The sequence below is a fragment of the Catharus ustulatus genome, chromosome 9, assembly GCF_009819885.2.
Source record: "Catharus ustulatus isolate bCatUst1 chromosome 9, bCatUst1.pri.v2, whole genome shotgun sequence".
Lineage (NCBI taxonomy): Eukaryota > Metazoa > Chordata > Aves > Passeriformes > Turdidae > Catharus > Catharus ustulatus.
The window spans coordinates 15163347-15185544 of record NC_046229.1 but is presented as its reverse complement, the minus strand read 5'-3'; the positions used below and the strand labels follow the sequence as shown (position 1 = coordinate 15185544).

The 22198-nt window shown below is 40.4% G+C and overlaps 1 protein-coding gene across 2 annotated transcripts in view; it reads right to left on the bottom strand.

The window, feature by feature from the left end:
- Positions 1-17191, bottom strand: part of PRKACB (protein kinase cAMP-activated catalytic subunit beta) — a 68047-nt gene extending 50856 nt beyond the window's left edge. Inside the window, exon 1 of one of the 2 annotated variants that reach the window (XM_033067256.1) lies at positions 17095-17191. In XM_033067256.1, the coding sequence (XP_032923147.1) occupies positions 17095-17140 (46 nt within the window). In that variant the 5' untranslated portion in view covers positions 17141-17191. The remainder of the gene's footprint in view (positions 1-17094) is intronic. The other variant, XM_033067255.1, reaches the window with a different exon arrangement.
- Between the last annotated feature and the right edge of the window lie 5007 nt (positions 17192-22198).

Below are 22198 nucleotides of genomic sequence, written 5' to 3'. Positions count from 1 at the left end.
GCTGCTTTATCCCCACAATAATGAAATGGTATTTGGGTGCTTATTTAACAAAGAAGAAATAAAAACTATTAGAAGAGGAAGAAAAGCAGCAGGGAGGAAAATGAGGCTTTGTTTTATTCTGTACCACTGTACTGCTTAACTTTTAGTAACAAATCAAATAACTTTCATACAGAACTTCAACAGTAAATAACTTAAAGCAATGTGTGCATGCACTATTGTAGAATCTCCAATTTGAACAAAACCATAATGGAGACATGAAACTAATCTGGCTGAAACAGATCCACATGGAAAGACAGCTTGGGAAAAAGGTGTAATGACAAAACAGAAAGGGATTGTGTATGTTAATTACATCTGAAAGAAGTTCAATAAGACTCATAAGTATACATAGAAATGTGGAAATAAGTTCAATTTCTTAATACAACCCTTCCTCTCCCCATCAAAAGACTGATTTTAATTTGCCAGAGCAAGGAATCCTTCAATTCTTATAAGAGCTATATGACCACAAAAATTCATTTTAAGATGATTATTATGGACAATAGAGGGCCATTTTTTTAAAGCTTATAAATTTACACAAGAATTACAAACTTTCTTAGCAGCAAGAAAGCATCAGTTTTGCAATATGAAGTGGCACACTTTATATCTGGTGGTGTGTGATCACAAACTCTGAGAAGCTGTTTCTATGGAGAAAGCATACACATCTGATTTTTAACTGCCCAGGAAAGGAAAATTATGTATCACCTGAAAAGTCACATCTTGGCCTGTTGATAGAAACACTAAACCATAAAATGAAGGCAAAGAACTAGGTGATACAGCAAAAGAACCTTTGGACAGTACATATCATTACAGCTCTGCCAATCAAGGAAAAAAACCAAACCCATGCTCCTCACACAAATACACACTGCTACCTGCTTGACCTGAGCAGGTTACCTATTTCCATCATCCCCTCATCACATGAACAGAAATCAGTGAAATGCTGCTCTCTGCAGATTATCTTGAGTCAATCCTGGGTATTTATAAAGAATGTATAAAATTCTACCTATAAAAGAAAAGAATGCGAGAAGTCCATAACAAGGCTTCTTTGGCCATGCTTAGTCAAAAAATGCCTTGCTGTGTTTTTCATAGGCTGTCTTCCACTATTTGCTCAAGCTCTCTCCGGGGCATTCTTGTTGTGTGTTTGACTGCTCTCAGAAATAACACACACTCATCTTCCCAATGAAACACAGGTACACAGGTTCTCCTTCTTGAAGTATTCCTCTGGTGAGATGCCCATTTTTTTTATTTTGAAATCATCAATTTGGCTGGTTTGAGCCTTGGTGGACTTTTTGGTTTATTTACTAAGAACAAGAAAGTTGCATTTCCAGCCTTCATTTTCACTAGAAATCTACCCAGTACATAATATCACAAATGTGATAATAAGAATGGACAGCATAAGAAGTGTTGGAATAATTCTACTTTTACCAAGATACTGAAAATGACACTAAAATAATGCAACTTTTACTTCTAAGCAAAGCAAAATTTAACTAATATCAAACAGTTAAAATATTATAATGCATAGTTTTTAATCTGCAATAGTCATCATTATTTACTATTTAAAACACTCTTAATTAACCTGTAATATGAGATAAAAATATATTCTTGAAATACAAGGTGTTAAACACCCCATGGCACCTTGTTTCAACAAGGAGTGTATGTCCTTTCTCCTTCTTAAGTATTATCTGAACAGGTGCAGGATTTGAGGGGTAAAGTTCACTAAGAATGACAATCTCACCGGCCCACAATACTTTCTATACCAGACTTCTGAAGACAAAAGACCAAGCAGAAGACAGATGCATGGTGTATAAACACTGGCGGGCAAGAAAGTATTTCCTTTTAGTGAGAGTCCCAACACTGCTTGTCATTAAAATCACTCAACGGAAAGAGCTTGAAGAAAATACTCAACCACAAAGAAGATACATCATTTATGTTGTTTCATGTACTACAATAGAAACACTAAAGTAAGACAAACTGCCTTGATCCTCATAAATTAATTTGTTCCTAAGCTAGATTCTCTTTGTTAATAAATCAAAAAGTAATACTGCAATATTTAGCTTGAATTAATGAAAATGCTATACTTGCATTGTTTAACAGAGGATCGCAATACAAGATTTCACTGTAAAACACTGTCAGTTTCTTATAGTGAAAGTCTTCTTTAAAAGGCTCTTGTTGAGGTTAAAACATTCATTGATGTAAGAAAAAAATGTTAATTGCACCCTGCTAGTATGCAACAATAGAACAACTAAAGAAAAGCAGATGCCTTACCTATTAATGGCTTATTTTTAAAAATTCAACTTCGAACATAAATGTCCAAATTTTTCTACCCTTAACCAGACACCCAAATTCAAAATATTACTACCACACCACCACCATAGACTGCAAATGATTTATGGCCTATTTACAAGGAGCTTGCATACACATCATTATCTTCAGATCAAAATTAATGCTATTTGGAAGAGCAGTATGACCTGCACATTCTGAGATTTAAATGGAAAAATAAAAAAATTTTCTAAGAGGATAAATATTTCAGATACACTTTATTTCCTTTTATGTAAATGAATCAAATTTTGCTTAAAAAAGCTCCCCATGATACATTAAAAGACCTTCTTTTGAAACAGGGCTCTTATTTTGGCCACTTTATCAAAATTAGTGATCAAGATGGGAATAGAACAAGAGCTGGCCATCATCTCCACTATTTTGTGCCTTTACCAGTAAAGAGATCAGTAAAAAACTGATACCTGCTTTTCTCTAGTATGCCACATAACATGTCCACAGAATATTTGTATATATTACATTATTTTAAACTACTAACACATGAATGCTTTAAGATGCAACTGTCAATACATTAACTACCATTTATTCCCATTTTCCTAACTTCAGTTCCAACATAACTCTCACCAACATCACTGTCAAAATACAGCAAAATGTACACAATGATCTTGCCTAGAGTATAATTATATTTGTTGAATTAAAACCATTATCCTTCTCCTCACTTTCTCCAACCTGAAAAATCATTAAGCGGTGATGCTAGGAAACTTTCTTCCTGCCCTTGTGCAGAGCTTTTCTTCTTTCAGTAAAATGAATTCCACCTATATATTAAGTATGCATACCACAGTATAAAGCATCTACAGATGTTAGGCTACTGTTAGGACTAAATTTTTGCCTTCATAAGTTGTAAAAATTTCAAGGACCAGATTTATATCTGCTTGTAGGTCATCTTTCAAAACTGTTCTAATTTTGCCATTCCTTCTTAAATAATATCACCAGTGAAGAAGTACTTATCTGGAGGTACTTTTTAAACAGCAATGATACCTGAGTGTAAGTGCATTATTTTGGTACCTCACATTGCAGTCCTCTAAGTTCAGTTCTAAATCACCCAGTGCTGTGACAAATCCCCTGTGTTTGGACCACAAAACCACCCCAGTAAGTACATCTGTAAAAATGAAATACTGGTTTTGTTGTGGCTACATACTGCCTCATAAGATACTGCAAAGTTGATGCTGCTGCAGCAGGAAAGTAATTCTGATTCAGATTACCCTCATCCAACTTCACAAAGAAATGAGAACCTCCCAAACAATAACAGATGTTAGCAGCATCTGCAGTTTAATCTTTCATGAGAGAATGCACTCTGCCATGTGATGAAACACCAGAAAAAATTTAATGCTACCTTTCACTGAATAGTTCTTGATGCAATCACAAATAGGGAGATCTGGTGTTTCATCATATCCTTGGACTCCAATAAAGGTCCAATGAACTCTTATCAGCAGGGAAAGGAGTGTCCCAAAGAGGAGTAACATCAACAGACATGTCAACAATTCCTATTTTTGAAAAAACACAATACTAATGTACTTCTGTATTTTGGAAGAGGAAAAACACTCTTTATGCTATAATGCTATAGCTGATACCTGTATCATTAGTGAATAATTAATAGGGACCAATAATATCATTTCTTAATTTCCTTCTTCAGTATTTACCATTACTTTGACTCAGAAAGTTGCCAATATTGCGGTTTATACCCCTATACTGAATATATTCCAACTCTCACAACTGAAGCATACATTTTCCTCAAATGTATTTCCCTCACTAAATGTCTCCTTTTCATTATTAAATGTGCATTCAGCAAGAAATCAGAAGTGTTTTTCATATAACTCTTGCCTTCTTGAGACTATCCAACCTTGTTCACACCATTTGAGAGGAATCAAAATTCTCACTCTGACTTTATTTCTTAAAAATGTCCCTATCCGTTGTCTCCTTCCCAGCCTGCAGTCAGTTTCCATAAACCCTTCTCTGTGTTGCGTAAGTACCAAATAATCTCAAGCTCAACAGACTTGCTCTGCTACTCAGCTTCTCTGTAACATATCAGAAAATCGAACACCGGGTTGGAAGGGATCTCAAGGCTCATCTGGTCCAACCTTTCTTGACAAAAGCATGCCCTAGACAAGATGGTCCAACACCCTGTCCAGCTGAACCTTATGTGTCCTGCTGGTGGGGAGTCCACCACTTCCCTGGGGAGATTATTCCAGAGACTGACAGTTCCCTTGGTGAAAAATTTGGTCCAAGTCTGAAGGGACTGCATGTCAAAGGATTGCACTTTCACACTTTCTACTGCTCTGTTTTCTCAGCCACTCTGTCTTGGGCTAGTCCTCTTAACAACAAGACTGGCAGCAGAACAAGTAAGTTTGTATGTATTAGTGGAAATGAATGAGTCAATTTAGTTGGTGGAGAAAATTACAGTGTTGTGAATAGAACTGTGGAAAACCAGCCAACTACTATTTTCTGTTTGAAATTATTTTCACACAAAGAAAGGCAGAACTACCACAAGTTATTTTTGAAAGAAGGGACAGTAAGGCTATGAACTTCATTTTTACCTTAAATGAAAAATACATCCTGCTGTATCAGTATCTTCACCACTAAGTGCAAGAATTCAGTTCAACTGCAGAAAAGATAAATGCAGGAGATGCCTTCATTTTTCTTGCCAAAGATCATACTAAATTTCCAATGCTTACACCTCTAGCTTTACCACACCATTTAGCCTAACTTTGCTATCAGATTCTTCTTTGACATCTCTCATTGTGCTGCTGCACAGTTCTGTACATCTCTTCTTCCTCCAGCTACTCCCTATTCACACACTGTATCTAAAAGGAGCGTGTATGTTTTACTCATCTTCCAGTTTTATTTATCCTAACAAATACTTGAGTACATTCTGGAGCAATTAAAATATGAAGAGGAAGGCTGGTGATCTTTTTGATACCTTTGTCAAAATAAATTGTGCTGACGACCATGAGGATAATCACATTTAACAGAACCAAAATGATACAAACACTATTTTAGTCTCGGTTGTAAGCAAAAAATGGGACAACTCTTGCAGATAGTATTTGAGAATGGCATGGTGATGCATAGCACTACAAAGTTAGTCAGCAGCAACTCTGGATCAAGAGAAGGCTCCAAAGAGTCTCCCAAATTAAAAACTATCTCATGTTAACATATCTAAAAGGTGATATCAACACCATGCAACAATAGCATTTTCCGCTTCTCTTCAGTGAAATGTGTGTTTTCCTCAATTCAGAAGTCACTTGCAACACCATTTCCCCCTTGTTTTGGATCCCTCCTATCAGCCCAACACAAGGCAAGGTGGTGTTTTAAGATAGGTCCACGAAATAAAGGGTTACAACTGCAGCACCAGGTGGGAGCAAGGGTTTTAACCATCGTGGTGAGGCGCAGAGTCTACAGTCCTTGAACAGCTGTATCAGCACAGGAGCAGCAATGAATTGCAGCTATGAGCAGAGCAGTAGGGGTGATAAGGGCAGGCATTTTTCAAGTCAGCTTTACTGCCAAAGAAAATTGGTCATGTAAGTACTCTATAAGCAGCAAGTTGAAAAATGGTTCATAATTATAGCCTCAAACCTCAAGCTGGAAACAGTACAAACATGTTTTGTGTTTTTTTGAAAATATCACACCAGCAAAAATCAGGTTCTACTCTGAAGACTCTTGCCCAGTAGACACTATAAAATTGCTTCTAAAAGAGGGCCTGAAAAAAACACTCTAAAGTAACAGTTACAAGTAATGGGTGCTATAACTGGTTTGAAAATTCAACCAAATCATCATACAACACTGTCTTATAGTTGAAAAGAACCAGTTATTTGGTCAAATTATGTTCTATATTTCTGCTGTCAATTACTTAGTAAATATTTTTCTTTAATAAATGGCATAGTTTCAAGCATCTGCTTAAAAAAAAATACAAAACCCAAAAACTACCACAAACAAAAAAATCCCAGCTCTTCCGAAGTGAACAACTAATACCATTTTAGCTCCTGAAAGTACCAAACTTCTAGACACACCTTCCGTTAAAAAAACCAACCAAGAAAACCAAAAAACAAACAAAAAAGAAATCCACAAAAACAAAAACACCAAAACAAACCAAACAAACTCCCCAAAACCCACCTCAATGAAAAAAAACAACAACCTCCAAAAACCCCACAAGAACTGGTTGAAACTTCACAAGGTATACCTGGCACCTCTGGCACAACAAACCACAGAATGTACCTTTGGGCATCTGGAATAAAGGAGCCAGGAGTGTCCTCTCTGTCTCTGCAGCAAGTGCTAAACTCACAACAAGAGTAGCTGAAGCAAGAGTAACCCCAGCAGAAGATTGTCCTGTGAGATACAAGTCTTCCCCATGCAGCACTTCAGTAGGCTTCATGGCATCCTGTTCATCTTCACACCTCCTCTTGGAAAATTCCATTATGGCCTCATACTTTACTTTCTCACTATTTGCCCTGCCTAGACAGCAGGGGACAGGACCTTCTACCATCAGAAGAGGCATGATGCCAGGTGGATCAGCTTGTGCTTTGGGCTAAATGCAGAGCCCAGCCAGGAAAAATACATTAAAGATATGAGCACATCCATAATGCTCTGCCTGGGGTCCTGAAAGCTAGTTCCCTCTGGGATAAGGTAGAACACATACATGCCATGGCCCAAGTGGGATTAACAGCAACCTCTACTTCAGCTTCTCCAAAACTTCTTATTAAGATGCTCTTGGTTCACCTTTACATTTATACATTTCCTCTCTGAGCCTCCACATCATGCAGAATCTCTTCATCAGAGACACTGCTGCTCTGACCAAGCTGCAGCCAGGTGGAAGAAGTTTTTCAGGATGTCCCAACAGTTGTGGTATTTTGACCTCCTCAGGCAGAGCATCTCTAGCCAGCATTCTCAGCTCCATTTTCTGGGATGGGAGTACGTGGAAAAGACCCAAACCATATTCTGTTCAGAGCTCCCTTTCGCTCCCTGTTTTTACATTTCCCGACTCACATTCCTTCTTTTACCAGCTGTTGCCTGTTTTTTCTCTGTCCTCATTTTCTGTAGTTTCTCATTCTCAAGGAGAGCTCTAGTGTTTTATTAGAAATAAACTAGTATCTGTTCCTAAGGAAAAAGCCAATAGAAGCAATGACTCAAAGCAGTTACTTAAAAAAAGCAAGAAAAAAGCAAGCATAGGACATTCCTCACTTCCCATACCACACAGTTTTACAGATCATGCTCTCTAGCTATTCTAGATAAGAGATGTCACTTACATAGCAATTACATAGTAATTCTTCACATGGACATCATTCCATCCTTGTCAACCTTTTCCTGAGTGTTCACCTGAGATGCAAAGTGTTTGATGTTGATCACCAACACATGGTAGTAAGTATTGCTTAAAAACAAAAAATGTTAACTGAAACTGAAAAACTTCAAACTTTGAACACATTAATTTAAAGTTCAAGATTGTCCTACCTTGGAGTTCAATATAAAAAACCTAAGTTAATATGCAAATGAAATAAATTCTGCATTTGAATATTAAATGAACAACTGGATAATGAGGTAGGTGGTATCAAAAGAGCAATCTTTTTGGAAAAAAAGCATAAAAATAGAACCAAATTTAGATAGAAAATGAACTTTCTTAGGCATTAGTGCAATCTGTGTGAAAAACAGGCTAAATTTTTTAGTGACAGTTTTGCATCTGATCAATCATCTTCAAAAACTTTAAAGGAAAAAAAATTTCTAAAAGAGCTGGGAAACACCCTAAGAACCACCACAAAGCACTACACACCCTCAATCTCCCAGGCAATTCCACATCCCATGAAGTTGCTGTACACAAACAAATTTCAAAACTTGCTTGTCTTGCAATTTGATATTCAGACAAGCCATTATATTAAGCGAAAAGATTTAGCACCTAATTTCTCTCTGAAGTTCACTTCACATAAACATGTACCACTACAATGTAGATTTCTCAGCCATGGGAGAGAATCCAGCTTGAACATGGGATGCACTGTTGCACTCTACTGCTTTAGAATGTTTAATCCATAGCTCCCAAAGCAGAGGACCGGAACTGGGAGATGCAGAACGTGCTTCTCACTACACAAGTTTTCACAAGGAACAAACATAACTGAGGCATTGAATTTTTCAAAACTGCCCAATATAAAATAGTCTTCAACAAGTTAGTGAAAACATCTCCTTTCATCATACCTGTTAGAGGAAAATACCATGATCTTTCAATGGGTTTGGTTGATTTTAGCTATGCAATGCTCTCCCTCTCCCTCTATTCACCTACCCTGTTTTCTAATGAGAAACCCTGATTGAAACCTCCATCCTCCACATTAATTTATGGATCAGTTAATAGAATGCTTGAATATAGGTAATTTGCATTAAAAACTTTATCTTAATGATAGACTTTGGTACAGTTAAATCACAATTTTACCCTGTGCAAAGTAACGCTAGATTATCATATGCTTAACAATCAGAATTTACATACACAATAAAACTGTTACTGCTGCTTACTGCAAGACAAAAGAATTTCAAACTGCCTAATGTTACAGTAATCAAAACTAACCTTAATTACTATAACAATGCAACTGCTGAAGTAGCAGAGTACGTACACCCTTAATTATGTCATTTTGTGAGTGGGAAAAGCAAAGTGATTCTAGGCACAGGCAAAGTAACAGTCTTGTCTATCTTTCAAGTTTCCGTCTCCTTGCCAAAAATACACTTTCCTTTGTTTTAATTTCTTGAGCCACATGGCAGCTGTGGATGTCTCTGGGTTTACAGACAAGTGCTAGCAGCAAGTGCAGTATGTTAATGAGTACATATTTCCTGGAAGCAGCTTAACCTGAATGAAAAAAAAAAAAAAAAAAAAAAAAAAAAAAATCAAAGTTCCTGATGTCTGCTGTTCAAATATTACAGCAGTTTAGCAAAAAGATACAAGTTAACAAGAGGTAGAGGAATAACAAACTAACAATTACATTTACAAATCACCAACTAAGATACCTTGCTATTTTAGTATATCACAGAAATACTGTATCCCTCTAAAGAGAAAGGTCAGTGTAAGTAGAACAGCACCTCTCTGTCCTCCCTAAGGGGAGGATTTGGCTCAAACTGTTCGTCAGGCTTTTTCTGGTAAAGATCAGCTATGTCATAGAAAAGAGTTTTGCTTTCTCAGAATCTGGACACCCATTTTGCTCTTACATGCAGAGCATATTTATATACTTCTCTGATTTACTGAAAAGTATTTCTAAAACCTCCAATTTTTTTGCTCAAAACTACAGAATGGTGACATCCCAGTGCAGAGAAACTTTGTTTATTTTGAAGTCACAAGAACTGTGGCTTTAAAGACCCCAGAAAACAAACACCAAAGTGTTTCCACACCTTTACTGCACAGCATAATGGTAAGAAGTTAGCCTAATCCTTACTACATGTATAACAAGGAACATGTACCAGAACTCATTCCACCAGAAGCCAGCAAACACCTTTTCCTTCTGGGCAGGGAAAAGCAGAAAGTAATTTAATGAAAGAAATAAAAACTTTGTTGCATTTCTTACTTTGAATAGCAAATTGGGAAAAAAACCCCCCATAAACCAACCGAACAAAAGAAACAAATACAAAATGAAAAACTTAAACAGAAAAAAGAATCCTCTTGTAAAATACTATTGTCTTAAAGATCCATATGGCAAGTGCAGAGATAGAAACAAGCAATGTTTTCCTCTATTTTTCTCTACCTTCATATAGCTCTAGAAATCCAACTGCTAGCTGCTAGGTGCTTGGAATCTTGAAGTAATTTCTTATATAAACAAATACAGATGAGAAAAGTAGTAGTTTGGAGTAGCAATTTTTTTAAGAAGTTAGCAGGTGGATGTCTTAAAGAGCTCAATGCTTTTTCTTGCCACCTGAGCATTTCATTGCCAATGGTGCTCTCAGCGCTTCCTTTGAATCTGCCTTTTGCCATCTGACACCTCAGTGAATTGATTTGGTGTGCAAAAATAATTGTGGATAACCCAAAGAGATAAAACTCGCATTGTTTCCTGCCTATGTAAAAGACCTTAACAATGGACTGGAGAAACATTTGAATTGTGACCTGTGAAGGGTCTAGGAATAAAACCTGATTTTTCAACAGTGCAAGTCACCAGATGGGCTCAGCTGTTTTGTGAAACCTTACTCTCAGCGGATGTGATTCTGCTGAGGTGCGGAAGAAACAGCAAGGGGGATGCCAAAGAGAGGCTCAAACGAGCCCTGAACAGACTCCTGTTTCCCACTGCTGATCCCAGCGCCACCGGCAGGACAGCATCTCCCTTTAGCTCCCTGCACAGAACACCCTCTAACTGCTGTATCCCAATTCCCCTGCTACACAAACTAAGAGTCTCACTTTCATTTCCTGTCAGTATTCACCTTATTTTCCAAAACAGAACATGTGGTTTCAGAGAACAAATTACGTTGTGTTTGTTTGAACAAAATGGGGTCCTAGCTCATGACTAGCCCTCCTGAACACCAGGATAATAACACAAAGAAATAAAATTAAAATGTGTGCACTCCATTACCAACCATTGACAGGGAAGGTTTAAACAAAAACAAAAACAAAACAACAAAAAAAAAGGAAAGAAAAGAAAAAAGAAAACAAAGTTACTTTATCTCCTAGTTTTGCAACTCTAACACAACATTTTCCTCACTTCACTTACCTCCTCAGAGCTCCAGTGCTACTTTGTCCTCTTTCCCATTTCCCAGGAAGCATTTCTACCTCACAGCAGAGAAACTGCTTATGGTAGGAAAATACTTGCAGTACAGCCTGAAACCACAGCTCTCCTTTTGGCACCAGCAGTAGGTCAGGCAGCTCCTCCTATTTAGTGCCTGCTATCCACTCTTTTCTCTGTGCCATATCCCACCTGCACTGGTACAACTGCTTGTGTGGCTGCAATGAACTGTATCAGGAAGCCAAATCCAGGTTAACTAAAGTCTTCTTTGCTTTCCCTTTTCTGTAGGGTTATTTTTAACCTAGATCAATCTCAAATTCAGTTCACCTTGTTGTCTCATAAATAGTTACTCCAGCACACTTGAGGGCACAGAGGCAGGAAAACAAGTGGCAGGGGATAGAAAACCAGAACTGCAAATGAAAGAAATGCTTATGAAATGGCACTTTGTACCTGAAACAAAGACAAAGCTTGAGAGCAGCACTGCAGGGTACACTTTTTACCAAGTTCTAGCCTTAAATTTCACAAGTTGATAAGGAAAATCCCCACTGACTCAAGGTTCCTAACACTGAAAACTTTGCAAGTTTAAATGCTAGAAGCATTGATTAAATAAAACAAAACAAACCAGTCTACTCATATCTGATCTGGATCTCACTTGCTGTATAGCAGAAACAATATTCTTTATTAAACCAACCACTACAGTTTAGGAAAAAAAGCTTCTGGACAAACAAGTCTAGATGCCTAGAAAGTATGCAGGCAAAACACAAAATCTGACAGCCTTCCCAAAGGAGCTCTGTCCAAAGGAGGAATGTGCCAGCTCCAGAAGAGCTTTCATTATCTGGGGAAGACTCCCTGCCAGTCTGGTGTGGAGTGGAGCAGAGCCCTCCATTCCACACTGTAACCTGCACTGCTGCATCCTTCCATTCTGCTCCCTGAACCAATGGGAGCTTTCATCTTCGCAGCACAGCATAGCCTTAACTAGGCTAAGGAACATAGTGACTTGAAAACTATGAGAAATCCCAGCATTATCCAAGATACTACTTTTCATTATGTCACGCCTACAAATGTGGATGGGTAGATGAACAAACACTGAACAAACCCAGCAAGGAGGGAATGCCAAGTAAATTAAAATACTCGGTCTTTAGAGTAGTCTGAGCCTGTAATAAAGGCCTAACCACAACAGCTAAATACAAACCGATTTATCACTTGGAGGCCCTTCTGACCTTCTGTTATGCTACCATGTGGTTATCTTTAATGAGTGATAACCTCCCTCTTTGCTAGTCCAAGCTGTGAATAAGCATTTTGTTTTGAATTAAAGCAGAATTTTCAGATGGTGCCTCTCTTCACATGATGCACACTGGTAGTCTTACATTGGCAATTACAGCAGAGGGATTTTCAGGTATTTCTTCAGCATGTCATTACAACTATTTATTATTTTCTTATTGCTGAAACCTACCCGATTAATAGATGATACAACCCCAACATAGTGGGAAAGAAACTTTACATACATTTAGAGACGTTATTCATGCACACCATTCCAGCATCACTCCAATATATATTGTTAATTACTCTGTATACAATACATATTTTAGTTGATGTTCTGATCCAAGACCAAGGCTCCAACTAGCTACCCATTTCAAAATTGGAGAGCTAAACTTGATGAGCAAAAGAAAAAAAGACGTTCTCTGTTTAACAAAACTACACTCTGATCAAAAACACTGAAGCAAAAGTCTCTGGAAAAGTGATAGGGAATCAGCCTACCTTGGGATACCAATAGATACCAACAGAGCTTTTCATCTTTACTTCATCAGCTTTAATTTAACCAAGGTCAGCAGTGATAGTCTTGCCTCATCTAGTCTTAACAAGAAATGAACTTGTGGTCTCTTTTGGTCTTAAGGAAAAAATACAACAAAATGACCCAGCAGTGAATACACATGAAAAATAAGGAAAAAAAACCTGTCACTTTTAAAGAAATGTACCCAAAGGAGGTTAAAATCTGCTGGAAAAAGAAAAAGTAGAAGGCTGCATCTTCCTGTCAAGTACACTTCAAAGGAGCACTACTTAATAATTATAAGAGTTAAAATGCAAAGAATTGACTGTAATGGGAACTCTGTCATACTGAAGATACGAGGAGGAGAAGGAGGAGTGAATGAACATAAAACTCACATGCAGAATACACATCACACATTCTGTACTTTGCTATTTAAAAACCAAAGAAGTTAAAGTTAGTAAAATCATGCTGGATTAATAGAACTGGAGATCTGGCTACCAGGTAAGAAGATACACGTACAGAATTATGCTTTGAAAATCATGTAGTTTCCTTTTAAAATACATTTTAAGAGCAATTTGCTACCACATACTGCCACACAAAAAGCAGCAAAGACCATCTGAATCCCAGCAAATAAAATTCAGAAGCCAAGCCCACATCATCAGGATCTACCGGAAGAAGAGAAAGTTTCCAAATCTTCCAGTCCCTAAGGAGTGTATTCTAATCCCCTGGTCTCTTATCCAGTTTAATGGTTATAAAGAAAGAGACAACATCTCCCCTAAGTACTCTTGAATCTGTGGGGGGAACAGAGGAATGGACAATGGAGGAAACAAATTAACCCAACAAAAACCACAAACAAAACACCAAGTGGGATTACTATTAATTTATAGCCAAACCTCCTGCTGTCATGTATGACATTCCATTAGATATTCCTTTGCATATCTAATAGGGCAAATAATTCAGAGCCATATATCATAATTACTCTAAAAATCTGTATTACTGTGTTATCAGAAGTAAAATACACAAAACTTTCTACAAAGTACATAGTTTTGCAGGGCTGACATTCATTCTAGTTTTGAAAGTAGTTCTAGTCAAGTTAAAACACTCCTGTTCTGTATAAAATTAATAATGATTTTGAAAGTAACAGATTTACTCGGTAAATTAAAAAGTTATGTGACCTTTTTTAAACCTCAGATGTATTATAGTTATGTTTCATGCTACTTTCAAAATTTATTCCAAGATAATGAATTATAATAAAGCTAACATTTTCCTACATTAATTGCAACAAGTTAAGGAAGACTCCCTGAGGCCTTTTTAAAAAAACCCATAATTTACTACATGTCGATATTTTTAACTTATAGGTTGCAAAAGTTCTCAACAACTGTAAATTGAGCAGCTGAAAAAAACCTCAACAAACAATGAAGAGAATAATTAAATGAATATTAGGATGAGGAATCAGAGTAACTTATGGCAACTAATAATTGTGTCTCTCCAGATTTCAAATGAAAGATTCTTATTTACTATTTTAAAAGGCCCTCAGAATTTGTAGGTTGCTGCGCCCTGTGGAAAACCATGAAAGCATTTAAAACAAATAAAGTTTAAAATGGAGCCAGAACCCTGAAGCTCCTCGTTATCAAATAACAACTTTTAGTTTTGGTCCGCCAAGTCAAAATCCAATGCATATTAGGACAACCTGGAACAGAAGGCCATAGAAATAAACCCCTGACAGACTACACTGAAGCTTTCCTTTCCATCTTCTGCATACACAATGTATCTTGCCCTCCCTGTTACACAAGCCCGATCCACTCTTGTGGCAACCAAGCTTAAGAAACCACCACCACTCAGATTTCATTCACTTGCAACTTCAGCCCAGAAATACTACAAAACATTTGCTCTCATCTACTACTGGTGCTCACATACTCATGGTTTTATTCCACTTCATTGCCTAAGTGAAGTAACAAGTACTAAAGATACTTGACTAAAAATGGAAAGCTACAATAAATGAGAAGGATATAAGGGCCATAGTTGGGTGAACAGCATTTTCTGTGCTGAACATAGACAGTGCAAGTGGTCTCAAATTACACTTCATGAACTAGTAAGTACAGTTATCAGGGGAAGCCACGTTACCCTTCATTGTTCTTCCAGGGACCTTAACATGCCCTTGATCCACACAATTCCATAAGCTCCATGCATGGATCAAGAGTGTAACACCACCTTTAGAATTGTAACATCACCTTTAGAATTCAAAGCTGGATATTCTTCTGTTACCCCTTCAGTTTCATTTTCAGTGTCCTGTAGTCTGGAATGCATACTACTGAGGACGCTTAACATGCAAAACTCGAAAACTGGTTCAACAGTGCAAATTAATAATTCAGAAATAGTAAAGCTCCATCACATTTCATGTTTTTCTTTAGTTTTTAGTTGCCATGTGTCATATGAATAGATAACAATTAACATTCACTGACAGTAAACCAAACATTGTTTCTAATAAATAATTAGTTGTATAGTATTCATATATTATCAATCTTCCATGGTAAGTGAATCCTAGTCTTTTCCAGCAGTATGTCAATGATGACCAATTTTTTCTCCTGGTTACAGGAGCTGTATCATTACAGAGCTTTTTGCTGCTAAATATACTGAGTAATTAAACATCTGAGCTTGATGGCTCTAGCAGCATTTCATTTTTAAACTAACAAAGGGAAAGAGAAAGGTTCTGAAGGAAACTCCTTCTACAGTCTAAAAAATACTGTATTTTGTAATATGAGAATTCATTAAAATGGAAGTAAACATTGTGCGTTGTAGTGTAATTTAATTGCACCAACTAATAGTGGTACAGTTACCATGAAGTACAAAACATAGTGTTTTGTCATCTGAAGTACTTCAAGCAATCCACGCTCTCCATACTTATCTTTATAGTTAGACTACAATACTTCCCATCAACATTAATACACTCAACTGAAAAATAAAACCATTAAACAGTAATGGTCAAATACTCAGACTTGGATTATGAAGTCTAAAATAATAGTGAGCTAAGACACAAGAACTGAAAGGTGAAACCAACAATCAGCGCTGGGTAGGTCAGGCAGAGCAGAGCCCCTGCTCCCACAGCTGGAAGCACCCACTGCAGATCCCTGGGAAGCTGGAGGAATGCTGTGTGGGCAGGACCCAGCCTATGCAAATCGGGCTACCCAGTTCTACCCCAGACATCAATAGTAAATACACAAAAATACACAAACTAAAAACACAAACAAACAAAAAACCAAACAAAAACAACTTCGATGTTAAATTCTTTTCCATTTTAATGCCCTAGGATTTTCCAGTAACAAAGGGTATTGTCACAACACTGAGCTTGCACAACTGCCTGCTCACTATGTCTTGTCTTTACTCTTATCCATCACAAACGTACCCAAAGTTTTTCACTAGAAAAGAAGTCAAAATGAAAAAGAAAAAAGTCTAGGGTTTTCTTCCCAACAACTGAATCAGCTTTATATTGTTTAAAGTTATGCTGAAATACTCAGAGGGGGAAAAAAAACCCAACCAACCAACAAAAACAAAGCAAACAAATGAACAGAAACACCAGCAGAAAGCTCCCTGCCATGACGAGTTCAGATCAATGCTTTTGTCTTCCATTTTACCGAGGGCTCAGAAGAGCAGCGCAGTACCGAGGGCTCTCCCAGCGCGCTCCCGAGCGATGTAAACACGCCGCGGGGCTGGGGCTGCGCCGCGGGGCGCGGGCACGGCCGCGGGGTCACCGGAGCTGCACGATCCGGGCGAGCACAGGAGTTTCTGACCTACATTCCCCGTAGCGGTAGCGGGATGAAAACCCTCCCGCCGCAGACGGAGCGCGGCGGGCGGGCGGCCTCCCCCGCCGGCAGGGTGTGTTCGGGGGTGGGGAAAGCGAGCGGGCCGGGGCGAGGATGGAGGCTGGCGGAGGCGCCGACACCTGCCCGCCGACACCGCGGCCCCGCCGCCGGCTCCTCCTCCACCGGGGACGGACACCTGCTGCGGGACAGCCGCACGCGCGGCCCGGCGGCGGCCTCGGCCCGGCGGCCGCGGGCGGGTTTGTCCCGCTGGTTTCCCGAGAGCCCGCTGAACCCCGTGGCGGGGCGGGCGTCGGGCGAGCTCCCCGCGGCGCCGCGCAGGCCGCGGCCGGGCCTGTAGGGGCGGGGGGCTCGGCCCGAGGCCGCGGGGCCTGCGGCGGCGGCGACGCGGGGCGGGCGCGCCAGGCCCGGCCCCGGGCCCTCCTCCGGGAGCGGAGCCGGGCGGAGGCGGCGGCGGCGGCGCGTCCCCCTCACTCACCGCTCTCGATCTCGTTGCCCTTCTTGGCGGTGGCTGCGTTCCCCATGGCCGGGCCGGGGCGGGGGGCGGGAGGGATGCCGGGCGGGGGCCGGGCCGGGCTCGGCTGGCGGGGCGGCGCGGCCCGCGGGCGCGGCGGCGGCAGCGGCGGCGGAGCTGCCCTGGCCCCGCTCTGGGTCTCTGTGTCTCCGGCCGCCGCGGAGGAGGAGGCGAGCGCTCTGCCCCCTCCCCCGCCCCGCACTCGGCGGAAATGACGGCCGGGGCGGCGCCTCCTCCCGCTGCGCCGCCCGCGGGGGCGCAGCCGACCATGGCCGGGCCGCTGCCGCCGCCTCGGGCGGGGGCTGGTCCGGGCAGGGGCTGCGGGAGGCCGGGTGGCGGCCCCCGCCCGGCAGCGGCCCGGGGGGGCGGGGGCGGCGGATGCCCGCGGCCTTTGTACGCGGGGTCTTGGCAGCCGCCGCACCCCCGGCCTGGCGGTGGCGGCCCCCGAGCGCCCCCGCTGCCGCAGGGCAGGCGCGGCCCGGCCCGCCCGCGGGGCAGCGGCCGAAGCGGGGGCGAGGCCGCCGCTGTGCCCAAGGTGACCCCGGGAGGCCGCGCGGGCCGCGGCCCTGCGGCTGTGCCCGCCCCGCGCCCCTGAGCATCCCCGAGGACACCCGCCCGGGCCTGCACCCCGGCGGCCGACGGGAGGAAACTCGCACTTGCCGCCTGTTCAGTGACTGTTTTTACACGGCTTACCAGACTATAGGAAAAAAAAAAAAAAACGTAGAAAGCAAGCGAGCTGCCAGGAAAGAGGTTTTTTTTTTTTCCTCCCCCCCTTTTGCTGCCACCCATCATAAATAGCTACAGCTACACATTTTCAAGTGGTATTGTGACTTTCAAGTTGATGATAGCTCTCCTTATATATTTATCATGTGAAACACTTTGAGTGTTTTAGTTCTGGAAGGAAATGCTTATCAAAAAAAGGCTCTATTTTATGTGCTTTAAAGTGGAGAGAGTGGAGAGCAGAAGTGCTAATCTTATGGATCACAAACTGTATATATTCTGCCAGGACAATGTATGTGATACCCAGCCTCTTTTAGCAGCATTCTTTCCCCAAGGCTGAAGGAATTGTTCTGGCTACCGTCCTTCACAGGGGCTATCAAAATCCTCTCCCAGCACCGTGGGCTGCCTGCTCGTGAAGCACACACTGTCACAGTCTAATACTGAATTACCTTACTATAAGACAGGATTTTATACACGTACGCTAATGCACATTAAAGTAGATACTTCAAAGGAAAATTCCAGTTTCCTGAGCCGGTGCAGTGGAGTACCTTGTATGGGAACACTGGGCAGATCTAGCCAGTGTGTGCTCTACCTTGACAGTTGTACAAGCTGCCTGGATTATATGGCTACAAAGTTTTGGGAACACTTACCTGAATTACCTTGATGTAGGTTGAGGTTTGATCAATGAACTTTTCAGTTTAAGGGACTTTCTTCTGATTTTCTTCACCTTTTCCCTTGCATTATCCTGATCTGTGTAATACTGCTTTCTTCAGGGGAGTAGCTGTGTTTCTATGATTAAAGTAGCTGTCTCTGAGGAAGCCAGGTCTCTGTTGCTTTGAAGATCAGAAACAAGACTCAAACACTGAGGAAATAATCTGCAAATCATTGGGGGCAGTGAAGCAGCTACTATTGAAGAGGGCTGTCTCATTTTGCCAAAGCTGGAATCTGTACATTCTTTATGGACTTAAAAAGAGGTTCAGCGAGTTATCAGTAATTCACTCTGCCAAGGAATGGCATGTGGATTGCAATGGCCAGATCTGCACCAGGAGGAGAACTTAAGCATGGGAAAAGGAGAGGGTAGTTTTGCCATCTGTCGTCTCGATCATTCATACAATGACAAAAAATAGAACTCTGAGGTGCTATAGTATTTAAATAAACATCTGAAGATGATGTCTCAGGCAAAGATCTTATCCCAGTTTTAAATGTTTTCCCCCTTCCAGCCATCATAATTTTCATTTTGGCCAGATTGAGTCTGAGTCAGCTGATTTTCATCCAGGTGCTGACAGGCATTTTGATATCCTTGAGAAGACAGCAGTGGTATCGCTAACAAATGAGATATGCTGCAGCATCTTTAGCATATTCCTGGTACAGCTCATTCCTTTGCTAGCAAATTGTGCTGGAAAGGCTGCATATGTGGGAATCCACCAAGGTCCAATAGACATTACTGCCCTTTGGGTCTTAGTGGACAAAGATCTGCTGGTCATTGCATGTATTCCAGCAAAATCCTACATATACATGCCCAGCACCATATATGTGTGTGTGCACCAATGCAATGACATTAGTTCTCAAATAACCACATGCACTTACTGCACATGCAGCAGTGATGGATTTGCATAAATGTTTTTACCCAAGCACTCTTTTCTTCAGAAATCTAATAAATAAAATTCAACAGTGCTGTGAAACATTAAATGAACCATACCCATGGTCATAGCATTACATGTGTAGGTGAAGATAACAGAAATAAGGAGTTAGAGCTGGATGTTTGTATTCACATTCACACTACTCACACATCTTATGCTATATAAACAATTTAATAGTCATTGATTAACTGCAAAACATACCAATGATTATAGATATTATGTGTATACCATCACTTAACATTCAGACTGTCAACTCTTATTCCAGCCCTAATCTTTAGTTTCCTTAATTTTCTTATATAAAATCTCTTTATGCTGAAATGCCTTATATCACTGCTTATATACAAGTAGCTTGTCTTCTTTCTTTCAACACAATTGGTTAAAAAATAAAGTAATGCAAATATGAACGATTTCCTGTCTCTGTATGTTAAAATATTTCACTAAAGACCCAATCTGAAAATTCAAATTTCATTTGTTTTGCTGATCTATATGAGATTTTTAAAAATACACTCTAGGAAAGTCAACTCAGCCATTTTAGAACTGTATGGATTTGATGATGTTGTTTCAGTGACTCTCAGCAGGTTTTCATCCTTTTTTTTACAGATTTGTTGGCAACTGTCAATTAGGAATACCCTAGCAAGACCAGCCCTTCACTCTGATAGAGCCGAAAGTTCTGTATCAGACGTATAATTCCCTCATGAAACTCATGTATTTTACCCTACATAGACTTAGAATGAGAGGGTCATTTCAGGACAAAAAAGATAAATTTCTTCTAGATTAATGACTCTCAGGTGTTTTTAGTAGAAATCACCTGTTCCTATGGTAATTACTTCTGGAGCCACATATCCTTTCACTCTATAATCATTCTGATTTCTAGATGAGATAGCATTTCTGTAGCAACTACAGCAGTTGTTTTCAATACACATTTGAAACAATTTGCTAAATTTAAATCATTACGCGTCTTCATTTTCTTCTCTTGCATTTGAGATGTGCCTGCAGTGCAAGGGGTTGGCATATACTGATTGATGGTTTAATCCATCCATCCTGATCAGCCTCACCCTGACGGTGTGGGCTCTGCTTGGGTCATGAATATGTACCTGCCTTAGTTGGGATTCTCTTTCTGAGGCCAGCTTGCCTTAGCATTGCAGCACTGCCTCTAAACTGCAGGGTTTAGAATAGCAAATTAGACTGCTCTTCCCAAAATCCCACATTCCTGCATCTTTGAATACCCCTGGCAGCCTCCTTCTCTCTCCTAAACAGAATGATATATTTGGCATTTAACTCCTTGTTTTCCTTTTGGGTTGTTCCAGGCTACTGGCACATTTCCCGCTCTCAGCTAACCCCTGTTCTGCCAGTGTGGGATGCTTTTCTAGCAGGTTGCTAACGTGCCAAGAAGCATATGCATTTCTTTGTGAATATGGAAGATATTTTCCAAATTTTACAGCTTCTGACCCAGAAACAGGAATATTCATCACTGCAGCATAATTCCAGACCTGCCAAGAATATATCAATTATGTCATGTAGATGTGCTAAGGGAAAGGATGAAAGCAGGAGTACAGCAATTTCCCCTGCTCCCTGTACCAGCTATACAGACAGCAATAAACTACATCCTTCTGCAGGGAAGGCTTAATCTACTGATGCCAAATTCATTCCAGTTGAAGACCCACCTACTTAGAGAGAAGTGAAAGGACTTACGTCATGTTTCTACAATATCTGAGATTGCCAACTCCTGAATCCACTATGAAACAAAAGCAACTTGGCCAAGGACTTGCTCTGCCAGATCTTCTGAAAAATATTCTTTGATGCCCTTCAACTGGGAATCCAAGCAGAATCTGGGGCCTCGGGAAAGTGTTTGGCACACCATGGATGTTACAATTTTGAGGGACGTTTTAGTTTACTCTTAACTAAGGGCAGCCTGGGCTTCCTTCAGTGTGACTAACTAGACTTAAAGCAAAAAGCTCCAAAGGAAGTTTACATCAGCAGCCAATACTTCACCACTGCCACCCTTTCCTTCTTTCTTGGCATTAGATGTTTCCCAAATATTTCCCAAGGTACCCACTGATCAAAAAAAAACCGTATAAACATAGAAGGAAAGACTTTATATATTCCCTTATTGATTTTTACCTGCAGTTCACCACAAGCCTCTCAAGAGCCATAAAGTTGCAAGGTGGGGTTTTTTCCTAATGTTTTAGACCTAATTTAACAAAATAGGCTATATGCTTTTGCTGTCAGTATTGCTCCCTACAAGAGAGCATTTGATCAATTTTCTATGGATGGTGGCTACATATTAATTCACGACAGGAGGTGACAGGTGCTGTGTTGAGGTCAATGTCCTGCAGAACTGACATGTTTTTTTCAGAGATAAACTACAGACTGCCTTAATGGGCAAGTCCAGCTGCTCAGTTCTTGGCCTTTATCTTCAATGATCATTTGGCAGTGGGCGTAGTCTCTTGCTATCAGCCAAGCTGCACTTTTTCAGTTGCTTATAATTGCTCTGGAAATTATTCCATATTTGTAGAAGATACTCCTCTAAATTTATGATTCAGAAGAAATTGCTAATTACTGTTATGGAAAATTCATACTGACTTATCTCTGGAACTGGCTTTGTGATTGTTTTGTGGGTATCTGGCTGCCATCAGCTCACTTGAAAAAATTCCTTGTAAGATACTTTATGTTATCTTTATTTGCTACACTTCTGAAAAGCTGATTTT